We start from the raw sequence: 13,018 nt of genomic DNA, 5'->3' as shown, positions 1-13,018 counted from the left end.
CCACTGGTCAGCAGCCAAACAACTTCATGCCAAATCAGCCAGCCAATCTGGTGGCGCCACGCGGGGAGGAGGGGGCGGAGGCTTCAGGTTTTGGCCTTGCCAGTGCGGTCCTGAATACAAATGCTTTTGTGGTTTTATTAATTTTGTTCTCACACCATGCATGCAAAGCATGTAAATTCCTGTCCATTGTTTCTTTTTTATACCATAAAATTGATAAAAAACAGTATGCTTAAGCTGGGACTGGGGGTGGGAATACTTGCTATAAAAGAGTCGATCACTTATTACTTTTAATTTGATGGGAGAAAACACTGGACTCAGTCTCAGTTATAGGTCTACGGGGTTTACACAACCCAGAAACAGCACCCACGCAATTTCATTAATTTGGAAAATCTATAAAACCTCAAAATTCCACTTTTTAGGAGAAATTTTAAAATACGTTAAAAAATACCATGCCGACCATACAATAAGAAAATTATTTTACGACATGTATACAATTATTTTAAAAAAACCACTATATAAGGTGATTATATTAAATTTAATTACATAAATAATACATATATTAATTAATTGTATTACCTTTTACAGATTCTAAAATTCCTCCATCTAAAAAATTCTAAAATAAATCACAAAATACATAACAGATACCATTCCTCCACTTTCTACACATTCTAGCCATGGTAACCCCAAATATACTTTAATCAAGATACAAAGAGTGTAAATAAAAATGAAAAATCACTGGTCGAACTAAAAGTACGATGATTTGTTTACACTTGAAACGGGGTCTAAGTCCAACTAGATACAAATGTGGGTATGGGCTAAGTTAGATTAAAGCGTATCCCAGCCTTTTAAGCCAGCCCCAATACAACTAATGGGCATATGCCACTAAGCCCAAGCTCAGAACGAAGTACTACTGCTGTGGGCCAGTTCTCAAATACCTTGACACAGATTATTTTACACTAGCACTGTGATTTCTCTTTTGAAACACATAGACTGTGTGTGATTTCTCTTTTGAAACACATAGACTTTGTGAGCACCAAAATTCTATAAAAATCAGATTAAATCTTTCAGCTCGAGTATTTTCAAACCAAAATCCCTGGAAATACAATTCTACAGAGAAAATAAAGCTCAATATCATTTTAGTGGTTGATTGGTTGTCAATCCCCAAGGAATTTTCGCTTCTTGCTTGTGTTCATGTAAGGCCTGATTACCCACTCGATCTGGGCTTCACTCTGATCAACTGTTCCTAACTTTATCTGCAACACAATGCAATGAGAACAAAGATCAAGAAAACAAAATATTGAGCTATGCATTTTCCCACTGATTTCAAAAACCAAACATCATTCAAATGACATGATGTTACCTGATAAAGCCGCAATTCAAACCGAGGACCAATTTCCTTCAGCTCAAGTGACTTTGGGCCTCCTTGTTTCTCATATATATGATGCCTGCCCATTTATAAGACACAAACATGAAACTTTCGTATTCACCATATATATGCATAAAACTTCAACTAAGATACAGCCAAAACAAGCATCTTTGGCACTGCAAGTAGACCAACCTGAATGAAATATAGTCAGACTGATTTGCAAAAGTGATGATACGTTTGGTATCAGCCTTTGGCACTGGAAATAGATGTTTTAGAATGTTTGCTGTCCTTTCACCTAGCTATCAAAAATTAAACAAGAAATCCACAAATTCAATATATGGCCAATATGAATATGCAAGCAAATAGTGTCAAGTTTGCAAAATAAAATTGGCAAGAAATGAAATTCTAGAATACTGTAACAATCATTCCAGCAGAGTGGCCAAGTCACTGTCAAAAAGAGGTCAATAAGATTGGAAAACAAATAAAACAAATAGGATGCCTAATAATTCTCACATAAATGAAATTCTAGAATACCGTAACATTCAAGTATGTCATCCCAACAGAGTGGCCAAATCAATGTCAAAAAGAGGTCAATAAGATGCAAAACAAATAGGATGCCTGATAATTCACACATCAATGAGATAACCACATTGAATCAGTATAGAGTAATTAGTGATGCCTATAGAGTAATTAGTGATGCCTATATCAACAAATTACTAGATCCTAATTCATTTCCAAGAATTGAACCCTTATAATAATTACTTCATCTTAGCACAATAAATACATTTCTAGATAAGTTCAAAAACAAGAGTTTGAGAAACTTATGCTAATCCTAATATAACGTTCCAGAAAACCTCATCGGAAATAATTAACAATTCACATCATGTAGCAAGCTAAGCTAAGCTGCTAATACTATAGCTGCAGTCACTGTAAGCACAAGAAAGTAGGACCTCTTTGTAGAACTAGCTTACTTGAAAAGACAACTTGTGTAGAATGAAAGTTTATTATACAGTAAGTAATTGATTTCGCCAGAAAGATAGGAATACCTTGGATTTGAAGTTGTCGAGAATCAGATGTGGGTAAGCCTCAGGCATTGTACCAATGGCTTTTCTGTCCTTAATATCATGTCTGGTAACCTACAGGCCAAAAAGTAATTAAATATTTGGGCAAAGAAAAATAGGCCAAAGCAAATGTCAAAAGAGCACAACACTGATCAAACTACTTACCACATTGAGTAATCCAAAGTAGGCAGTTGGGCCAAAAGGTAAATGACATATTATTAAACCGTCTGGCACACCACGGTGTTCATGAACCAACACAACATCTGTAAACTCATGTGCACGACAAGTTTCAATAATTTCAGATATGACCTGCAAGGGGGAAAACCTCATAAATCATCCCATATCTTCTACCATATTAGTTTCACAATGGCAACCCAGCTGAAACATTAAAAAATAAACCAACCTGGCCACCACGATTCATTCTTTGTGCATTAGGAAAGACAAACTTCAACTCCTGCAGGAATATAACCAAGTGAAACACAACCAATGATCAAACAAACACACATTCAGATCACCTGCAAAATAAACAACAGCATGGCCATCAACATTGTATACACATCAAGGACCAACCTTTACAAACTGTGTAAGAGGAGCACTCGGATCCCTTGATGTAGTCAGCAAAATTTTAGGATCTCTTTCAGTCGCATTTGCATATTCATCATCAATGTGGCTCCTTGGGACTAAGTGTCAGCAATAAGAAGCATAAACATATTATCAGCAAATTTTTAATACAACAATTACACATTTCAAAAAAAAAATCTTTTTTTTAAATTTTTTTATACAGAAAAGTAAAACATACTAGCTGTATTTTCATCTTCAAGATCAATTTCTTGGCGAAGCGCAGCCTCCTCGTTCCTCAGCTCAGTGGGAATCGGCTTTCCCTCTGCAAGTCCACAGAAATCGAAATTCAGAATATAAACCAAATGAAGATATAATTTTTCATACATGCATGTCAATTTAATTTAGAGAAAAAAAAGGCAGACCTTGCAAGGCTTCCTTGATTTTGCGCTTCTTCTCATAGAGCAAGCGTTCTTTGCCTTCTAAGCTCTTTCTATATAAGTATTCCCGTCTCAATCGAATATTCCGACGCAACATCGTTGGGGAATTTGGATAAAGACCTAAATTTTATGAAGAGCTATTAAGTGTTGTCGAGGTTTATGCGAGCGAAGGGGTTTTAGGGTTTTGTGGATCAGGCAGAAATAGCAAAAATCCAGGAGCCACGACATTTTATCGAATTGGGATTATAACATTAAGATCCCTCAGTTTGTATGTTTTATTAAATGCCGCGCTTTAGAATACTTTTTTTGGGGGGTTATTCTTAATCGAAAGGGAACAAAATTATCATTATTATTTTTTTAGACTAATAAGTAATATTTTGGAAAGAGAGTTTAAATGCTTCTAAGCCAGGAAATAATAAAGCTCATAGTTTACTCTAAGGAAGTATAGATTTAAGGATTATGAATTGATTATAAAGAAATTATCTCTATATCACCACTTTTTTATTATATGCATACTTAATTATTATAAATTTTTGACATGTTATCTGTACAACTTTTGTTTTTGAACTTCTATCAAACCACTTTGATACTAACAAAGTTAGAATCCGTTAAGTAATTTAAATAAAACAACTATTTTACGCCTAAATGAATTAAATTGTCATTTTATCCTACAAAATTTTAAAAAATAAAAAATATATAATTACAAGAATACATCTAAATTTAATGAAACTTAAATCTCAAAATCTAAAATGTTAATTTTGTAATTATAATTTTTAAATGATATTTTTTGAAAATTGAAATAAAACTTTGAATGTTAATTTAATTTGCATTGTATAAAGTCTTTGCTGCTCTTGGGGGCTCTAATTAAGACTTGCTTAAGCAAAACTTGGCATGTACACTCTCCAAAAAAATTACAATTACAAAAATTATTATTTGAAAATCATAAAAACAAAAGTTGACATCTTGGATTTTGAGATTTATTTATTTTATTAAATTCAAGGACATTTTTGTAATTATAAATTTTTTTTATTTTTCAAAATTTTATAGGATAAAATAGTCTTTTAATTCATTTACGAGTAAAATAGTCATTTTATTAAAATTATTTAACAGATTCTAACTTATTTGTGTCAAATGGTTGATTGATACAAGTTTAGAAATAAAAGTAATACAGAGAATATGTCAAAATTTTATAATGGTTAGATGTATATGTGACAAAAAAGAAATAGTGCAGAGATAATTTTTCTTAATTATATTTAGATACTTTTCCTTACTTTTGAAAACTTAATTTATACGTCATTTTTATAAGAAGATAATTCCCTTGATTATATTTAGATAGTTTCCCTTACTTTTCAAAAATTAATTTATCTGTCATTTTTATATGAGGATAAAGGAAATCATCAATCTACCTTATTTTTCGAACAAAGTGAAAAATAAATTAAGAATTTTTTTATTAAAGAGAGTGAATTGAAAATATAAGTTTACAAGGAATAATCCAAAGTTTACCCTACATTTAATTAGCAATTTAAAAAGAAAGAGAATATATGCTGGCACATTGAATCATTCCCTTTATGAAAGTTCATACATGGAATACGTGCTTATGAAGCGTTATTCCACAAGTGAATCAATTGTTGAGGTCCTTGTGGAGAATATAACTTTTGACTTTGATGTTCCAAGATGTGCGTAGAAACAGAACATCTAGATGTCAGAATTAGTTGCCCAAAAAGAGAATAAGAAAATGGAGCTGGCCCCATATGATAAAAAAAATATTCCTTCATCTTGTGCATATTTATTTACGACCAGCGAAAGCCATACATGCTAATAAGTTCAAGACACAGAGCTTTTCAGTTCTGCAATGTCATCACAAGTTCCCAGATCAGCTGACAAAAGCCAGCCTATGATGGACCATGAGCATGAAGAGGCACAAAGAAAAGGTGACAAGAACCGCTTAAAGTTCATACTTGTACATACAAAATCATGGAATTTTTATTTTCTTTGGTTGTTTCAATGATTGGAGCTATTTGAATTAATAAGTTACGTGCCAAATATGCTCTCAACAGGAGGGAAGAGGAAATGTTCCATGTGTGCAAGAGGTTTTGCACGTACCAAAAAGAAAGGAAACGATAGGAGTTTTATCGAAGGATGGTAAACTTTAATTCCTAGACAGAAACCACTGCATTTTCTGTGGCGTGATCGATTTACTGGATGCTTTGTGATGTGATGATCTTATTTATGTGTTTATTTTTGCAGCCTTTTCGCTTTGTGCTGCTGCTGGATTTGCGATGCTTGCTTTGATGTAACTGTTGTTGCAGGATAAGTAGCAACCAAGTTGGTTGTGTAGTGGTCCCCAGATCAAGGTCATAAACTTGCAGCACACACCTTTCTTTAATACAGACCTATGTATTTATGTGCAGTAGTGAATTCTCCATGATTGACCCTTTGTATGTATGAGCTTCAGTTATAGTATAATTTTGTATCTGGGCGATTTATTCAAGAAAGACATGTAGATGTATGCCTGTCTACATATATATGCAGGCGACTCAGAAATGAAGGATTTGGACCAAATAAAATTGTACTTCTTCACTAATTAGTATGTTTTTATGAAGATGTACATTGAGTTGAGCAAAAACAGGAGTAAAAACCTGGCAAATTCTGTTCTTTTGCATATAACAAGGATCATAGAGCCGGCAAAAACGTAACTTAATTACACAGTTAATGTAAAATCAAGAGGAAATGAAAAGATGTAAACAAAAAAAAAAAAATTAGAATCACAATTTTGCTTACACTGCGTGAATTGTTTCAAAAGTAACTGGATTGAGCTTGCAAGAGTTCAAGCTGTGCCAACAACTTTGCAACTGCTGGCTTCAATCTGGAATCACCATTCTGGGCTAAGTCAATTAGCACAACCTGAGCAGACTCTCCATATTTTACTCTGTGCTCCTCAATTCTAAATATCCTTTCCAATATCCACAGTGCTTTCTCTTGAGCCTTAGCATTACCTGATTCTAAAACTTTTATAATGGCCTGAGTGCCCGAAAGTTTTGCTAAGTAATTGCTTCCACTTTCCCAAGTTTCGTCTTGCAAGAGACTTGCAAGAGCACCAAGCACAGTTTCATCAGCTTCCCTCTCTTTACCTTCCAATACTTGGATTAAAGGAGAAACAGCCCCAGCCTTGACTAAACAAAATGTACTTTTGACAAAGCAGTAGCCATCATGAACTTCGCAAAATGCATCTGCTGAAGGAGGGACACACAACCACTTAGAAATTTTGGACTTCCGAAGAGACAGTGAATTTTGAGATAGCTGAGCCAGTGAGATTGATGCACTGCTTTTGGCAACCACTGATTCACTTGACAGCAACTTCACAAGCAAACGAATCACCCCATGTTGTACTGAGTACTGCTGCAATTTCTTATCAGAGGGATCTGTAAATCGAATCAATATACCCGCAACACTCTCCACTAACCAGGGGGTAGAATGAGTTTTAGTTATAGTACTTGAGGTTGCTGCAGAGATCAGAGAAGGCAGCAAATTTGTCTTCTTAAGTAATTCCGTAGCTTTCTTGTTACTGACCGGTAAATTGCTCAATATGCCAACTGCAGCAGCTTTTTCATTCTCAGATGTTGATGATAACGTAATGTCAACAAGAATGTTAAGATACTTATCTCCTAGCTGTTCTGCTAACTCCTCGTATACATCTTTAGAGAGAGTGCAAACCAAGTTCAATGCAGCTGCCCTGATGTTAGCATTGGTTTCCATAAGGAAAGGTAATAGAAGATGAATTGCACCATTTTCCTTCATTTTTCTTCTAACATTAGATGCACTAGAATGTGCAGCAATGCTATTGAGCGCGTGTAAGAGATGATACTGGATTGTCGGACTGCAAAGATTCAAAAGTGAAAGCATCTGTTGAGCCACATCTTTATTGACAAGTATAGATTCTGACTGAGCAATTCTTGCGAGAATTGCTGAGGCGGGCTCCCGAAGAGTCATGAGCACAGATGTGACTGAGAAAAGGAGCTGGAGTAGAGGTGATACAATGCCTGAAATAACCAAACGTTGTATATTTTCTTCCAATAAGGACAAATTTTGCAATGCATTTAAAGCAGATAGCTTGGCTTCAAGTTTTCCGACTCTAAACATTCTAACAAGAGGTTCAATGGCCCCATCCTCTCCAAGGGAAGCTCTACTTTGGTCTGTGAGTTCCATCCTTGACAGTGCTGTTGCCATGAGGATCTTACTCATGTCTGAGCCTGCAAGATGTAGTACTGGATGGTTCCATAAGACAATAAAATCCCTGAAATTCACAGCACTCTAAAATTTGATAACTTGTTTATTTTATTTGTAATCAACATTCAGATTACCAAGATGGAAAGGTTGAGAAAGTGAGACTCTTTTTCCCTAGCTAGTCTTCATTTGTATTTCCACAACTAGTTCCATTTTCAGAAATCAAACTAGAAAATCCAACTTCCCTTCAGGTAATAGGTTCATGATAATGCAATAGTTTTTTGCAATTACATCATGCCTTAATTTATTATCAATACCCCAACTAGAAACTGTGCTACCTCGAGATTCAATTCAAGCAGACAAGCAATGAGAAAGGGAGGAAGCACAACAAGAATATAAATCATACGCAACTAATAAAAGAAAAATTGTAATTACCTTCCTTCAGATACTGCACCAATGGCTTAAAGTAACCGGCCTCTGCCATATGAAGCGCATTCTGAGTATTGCTTGACAATGCATTCAATAACTTCCCTGCATCATGTGAAGCTACTGGATCATTCCCACTAAGCATGGAAACTAACATAACAATGCATCCCTGGATTCTGCCTATACGCCTCCAAACCGCAGGGAGATCAGAAAGATCCAGTAACAGTCCCACGGCTTCCCTTTGCTCTTCCACATCCCTTGTCAAAGACTTCACCAATACTGATAATGACCCAACATTGGCCATCTTCTCCTGAAAACTACAAGTTAAGATAACTAACAAATAAAAGAACTTCCAATATCTTACATCAAAAAGACCACAGCTGTAATAACAAATGTGGATCAAATTCACATATGATATACCTTGTAGTCAGCATTTTCTGATGCTAGGTTCCTTAAAATTTGAATCATAATCAATCGGTTGTAGGGCTTGCTTGAACCTAACCGATTCAAAAGAACTGCAATGATTTCTGCCTCATTAATCCATTCACTATCAACTGTTTTAGCACTAATTAGTTCTCTCAATTCCAAGAGAGCAAACTTCAAATTTTTGTCATCCCCGTGCTTGAGTTGCAACATAACATCATCAATTCCAAGGCTAATTCTTTCCTCCACAATTTCTTGTATTTCCTCCTCCATTTCAACTGCCTTCCTGGATTCGAAGTCACTGACGAACCCGGATTCAAGACTCGGGCGTGGCGTTTGGATTGGACTTGAACTTAAACTCTTATCAAACCTTGCATTCATCAACTCTCTATGCAATGATCCAATCTTTTCTTTAACATCTAACTCCAGTTCCACACTTGCAAATAGCACAAGGCCTAAGGATCTCCCCATATCTTGAGTTAGATCCTCCATTTGCTTACTTACCAATCTCGAATTGGAACTTTTTATCAAAGAATTGGCTCGCCTAAGCTCTTTTTCAAGAGAGTCAACAGCTTTTAGAATAGGTGCTGTGGCCATGACTTTGTCATTGTCTTTTAGATGGTCAAAAACAGGGCTGAATTTCTCAACAATATCAGCAAATTCATTGAACATATCTATCTCATACTCGGAGTTTCTCGCAAGCGAAGCTACCTCTTTACTCAAGGCTTGTAGCTGCTTTACATGCTCCAAGAAACTTCTACTACAAGTTTCTTGCATTTTGTGAAGAGATAATATTACAAACTTGAACCAAAACAAGAGCTCGCAGGATTAAACAAAGCAGAGAGAGTGAAGAGGGAGATTTTGAAAAATCTGACAAAGCTGAGATAGAGAGCGAGGAGAGGTAAGAAACTCAAAGCAACTAACGATGGAAAAGAGATTAACCGTCGAAACTAAACGAACTCCTGCATATACTGAAGAGATGGGCATAGCTGAAACATCAAAATTGACGCACAAAAATAAGGAAACAGAACCTGATCAGAGAAGGAGAAGGAATTTGTCAAGCAGCTGAACTGAGTATTTCGTACGGGACGGGGAGATACACAACAAGAGAGATGAAAGAAATTAAAGAATATGAAAACAAAGGACTATGACTTGTAATTTGTTTAATTCTTTAAATTGTCTTGCTCTTTTTTGTTAAAAAGATTGTGGGAGTTTCTGAGTCTTTAACTCTTTATCTATGAATGCAAGTAATACGGAAGTTTCTTGTTGGAATCATATGTGGGCAGAGTATCGACCGTGTTGAGTGTCAGTCGCCTCTGACTTGAATATCTGACAAATAATGAATTGATATATCGATACGAAGACCCAGTCAAATAACTCTGTTTTCTGTCCCTTTCCTTTTCCTTACGTGCGCCAGCGTCAGCTTGTTTCTCTGCCCCCAATTCACATTTATTGTGTGATTTGAGGAACCACAGTTCAAGGACTATTGATCATCGAGTATTACATGGTTGCCACATTTTCATTTTTGAAGGTCTCTGCAATTTTTATAATCAAATTTGGTTCGCATATAATTGTTTAAACCGATCGCCACCGCTATATTAAATTCAACTCCATGTCCGGCTGGTCTTAGAAGTGTTGTGGATTGAAAATTATGCTTGTATTAAAAGAAAAAAATTGTAACTATAATAGAAAAATCGATAATTTGTGATAAATATAATTTTTAAATACTAATTTTTATAAAAATAATAAAATTTTATATAATTTACAATATATATATATATATGTATGTATGTATATATGTATATATGAAATATAATTAATTTAGTTTCTACATCATAAAAGTTGATGTTAATACTGTAATTATACAACTATAATATCAATCGATATCTCAGTTGATTTATTTTGTGTTGTTAAATTTCATTATAAATATATACATAACCTACTTAAAAATTACTAAATTACGTCTTTAGATGCTCAAATTGTATTATATACACACACGTACTTTCAATTTATTTATTTATTTATTTGAAGATGTGACTTAAAAATCAATACCTAAATCAAAGTAAGTCAATTAATTTCATCGAGAGTAAAATGGAGAAATTTACGAAAATAACCATAAAACTTTTGCTATTTTCACAATTAATCCTCTCAACTTTTTTCTATCAACATTAGTCAAACACACGCTTTTCTCCCCAAATTACCCTTCTTTACAAACCAAAAGCAATTTTGTTTCTCCCATTTCGTCAAACCAAAGGCAGCTTTCCACTCTTGAATCATCAACCAACGGCGATGGCAAAAGGCAACGATAAAAGTGAAATCCGATCATAATCTATTCGGATCCAATATTAATCGGCAACACATAGTGGTATGAGTTATTTTCTGAACTTGCTCGAGAGTTTCAGTAACTGCAAGTCGAGGGTGAATCTGGCGACATGCTGCCTGTCGTACGAAACTTGCCTGTCGCACCAAGTTTTGGTGCGACAGGCACCTGTGCAATTTGTGCAATTCCCGGCATCTTTGTGCAATTTGCTTTGATGCTCCAAGGGATTGCTTCTTCCTTCCATGTGGGCATTGTGTGTTCTCAAAAGTTGCACTGCACAAACAGCTCACGGATTCTCCTTTGTACAGCACGTTTTGCTTAGTAGTTTGTTAGTTACTGACTTACTGTCATATGGCCAACAACTAATATTATTGTAATTGGGATCTTCTGTTAACTTTATATGTAATTCATATTTTTTACGAACATATAAAGCTTATCATATGTTACGATCTTCTGTAAAGTTGTCACATGACCACCATACTGTTACTGAGTTACATTTCCAGAAGATCTTGATAGTTTATATCTGTGACTGTTGAGTAACTAACTATACACGTAATTGTGAGTTCGTAATCGTCTCGTAATGTTTAATTATTTAAGTAATAAACTTCTCGTAAAACGCAAGCTGTTGGGTGACAGATTGGAACAAACAAAAGTCAGCTTATTCCGCTTCAAGATCCACATCGGCAGCTCGAATATATCGGCTATATTTACGTAAACGTGACCAGTTACCAGCTACCGCCAGTTGCGCTTATAATAAAACATTACACCGTAATCAATTCAATTACAGGAAAATAAACATTTTTGGAGCATCGGTTGCAGCGAGGCGTCGTTTTGTTTCTTCATTCGTAATCATAGCATAACAGAACATGGCTTCAAAGGTCGAAGGAAAATGAAGAAGGGGATAACATTAATAAAATTAAACTATTGTTACGTTTGTTTAAGAAATTGAAGTTGCCGCCGACGATGGGAGGTTCTTCGGATTGGGAGAGATGGGAGAAAGAGAGATTGTTGGGGGAGAGATGAGAGAGAGGGGTATTTTGGTCTCAAAGGGTTTTTTATGGCTAATGTTGATAGAAGTTTGTTTAGGGGGTTAAGATGGAAAAAGTCAAAATTTTTATGGTTATTGGTGTAAATTTCCTAGTAAAATGTCCACCTGTGGTGAACAACTGAATATAATTCACACGCACACACGTATATACCCCCCTTGATTTTACGAGACACGTGTTTTTGGAAAGATATTCTCAACTGTGTCATTACTTAGTTAGAAATGTCTATCAGATTTGACCAACCGAATGGTTGGAACTTGGACGGATTGGTCCGGCAGCGTGATAGCGGCTTCAACCACTTCGTTTTTCATTTCTTGTTGCAAAATCACGTTATTATTTTTAAATGGACAATGAAAAGGTCAGCACGTGTAAGCCAATAGTCCAACCCAAAGTATTCTGACAATCTCTAAACATTAAACGGGATGGGCCCAAAAAGAAGAAAGTAAGAATGCAGAAAAGAATTTTGATTTTTTAACGGTTTTTCAATTCAAATTTGATTTGCAATTTAACAACATTGAATTAAAACTAAGTATCACAGTAATATGTAGTTGCTTTTCGACAGCTGATACAGAGGAGGTTCATGGTTCTTTCTTACCCGAGGAGCTCACAATAAATGAAACTCATGTTTGGTTATGTGGTAATAGTTATAGTAGCATTAAAATATTTGGTAAATATTAATTTTATATTTTAAAATTTTAATTAATTTTATCGCACACTTCTAAAATGAAAAATCTAAAATATGTTTATTATTTTTGTTAAAATTATCATTTAAAAAGTCATATTTACCATGCACTAATAATATTTATTTCATACTACGACTTTTTATAACAATTATAAGTTTCAAGCCATAACTTTTCAATACCCAATAGGAGCTAGTTTTTTCAAAGAAAGATTATGAAGTAATCATAACATTCAAAACATATGCGATTGAACGGGAAAATTACAAAGAAAATTTATTTGGTATTATCTTTTTAATTAATTGATACGTTAAATTCTTTAATATATATATATATATATATATATATATATATATATATATATATATATATATATATATATATATATATATATATATGAGGATAAAATTGATCTTGATAAAGAAGAAAATACGAGGGATGAGGAAGACAAATTGATTATTCTATATGTAAAAACAA

General features: G+C 34.5%; 3 protein-coding genes across 3 annotated transcripts; 1 reads left to right on the top strand and 2 right to left on the bottom strand.

Moving 5' to 3' along the window:
* Positions 1–1,023: 1,023 nt before the first annotated feature.
* Positions 1,024–3,609, bottom strand: LOC18045491 (U3 small nucleolar ribonucleoprotein protein IMP4). Its single transcript, XM_006438822.2, has 9 exons — positions 3,411–3,609; positions 3,227–3,310; positions 2,998–3,107; positions 2,831–2,881; positions 2,593–2,736; positions 2,413–2,502; positions 1,559–1,665; positions 1,361–1,445; positions 1,024–1,253 (listed from the first exon to the last, which is right to left on the bottom strand). The coding sequence occupies exons 1-9, from the start codon at positions 3,520–3,522 to the stop codon at positions 1,155–1,157; spliced, it is 882 nt and encodes a 293-aa protein (XP_006438885.1). The 5' UTR covers positions 3,523–3,609; the 3' UTR covers positions 1,024–1,154.
* Positions 3,610–5,222: 1,613 nt separating this feature from the next.
* Positions 5,223–5,930, top strand: LOC18045490. The gene is made up of 3 exons (XM_006438821.2): positions 5,223–5,356; positions 5,483–5,567; positions 5,673–5,930. The coding sequence occupies exons 1-3, from the start codon at positions 5,278–5,280 to the stop codon at positions 5,737–5,739; spliced, it is 231 nt and encodes a 76-aa protein (XP_006438884.1). The 5' UTR covers positions 5,223–5,277; the 3' UTR covers positions 5,740–5,930.
* A 119-nt stretch (positions 5,931–6,049) lies between these two features.
* LOC18045489 (U-box domain-containing protein 44) lies at positions 6,050–9,677 on the bottom strand. The gene is made up of 3 exons (XM_006438820.2): positions 8,496–9,677; positions 8,085–8,385; positions 6,050–7,675 (listed from the first exon to the last, which is right to left on the bottom strand). Exons 1-3 carry the CDS (start codon positions 9,273–9,275, stop codon positions 6,222–6,224), a joined length of 2,535 nt encoding a protein of 844 aa, XP_006438883.1. The 5' UTR covers positions 9,276–9,677; the 3' UTR covers positions 6,050–6,221.
* Between the last annotated feature and the right edge of the window lie 3,341 nt (positions 9,678–13,018).

Source organism: Citrus clementina, unplaced genomic scaffold (genome assembly GCF_000493195.1).
Source record: "Citrus clementina cultivar Clemenules unplaced genomic scaffold, Citrus_clementina_v1.0 scaffold_4, whole genome shotgun sequence".
NCBI lineage: Eukaryota > Viridiplantae > Streptophyta > Magnoliopsida > Sapindales > Rutaceae > Citrus > Citrus x clementina.
Note: the sequence above shows the minus strand (reverse complement) of the source record. Positions and strands in the feature narration are given on the sequence as shown.

Excerpts from the sequence above, each read along its gene's own strand:
- LOC18045491 (XM_006438822.2), bottom strand. The coding sequence starts at position 3,522 with ATGTTGCGTCGGAATATTCGATTGAGACGGGAATACTTATATAGAAAG. Across the intron at positions 3,311-3,410 it reads AATCAAGGAAGCCTTGCAAG|AGGGAAAGCCGATTCCCACT; the intron begins GTCTGCCTTTTT and ends GTGGACTTGCAG. Across the intron at positions 1,254-1,360 it reads TTGAATTGCGGCTTTATCAG|ATAAAGTTAGGAACAGTTGA; the intron begins GTAACATCATGT and ends ATTGTGTTGCAG.
- LOC18045490 (XM_006438821.2), top strand. The coding sequence starts at position 5,278 with ATGTCATCACAAGTTCCCAGATCAGCTGACAAAAGCCAGCCTATGATG. Across the intron at positions 5,357-5,482 it reads TGAAGAGGCACAAAGAAAAG|GAGGGAAGAGGAAATGTTCC; the intron begins GTGACAAGAACC and ends TGCTCTCAACAG. Across the intron at positions 5,568-5,672 it reads AGGAGTTTTATCGAAGGATG|CCTTTTCGCTTTGTGCTGCT; the intron begins GTAAACTTTAAT and ends TTATTTTTGCAG.
- LOC18045489 (XM_006438820.2), bottom strand. The coding sequence starts at position 9,275 with ATGCAAGAAACTTGTAGTAGAAGTTTCTTGGAGCATGTAAAGCAGCTA. Across the intron at positions 8,386-8,495 it reads CAGAAAATGCTGACTACAAG|GAGAAGATGGCCAATGTTGG; the intron begins GTATATCATATG and ends TGTAGTTTTCAG. Across the intron at positions 7,676-8,084 it reads GGTGCAGTATCTGAAGGAAG|GCTCAGACATGAGTAAGATC; the intron begins GTAATTACAATT and ends TACATCTTGCAG.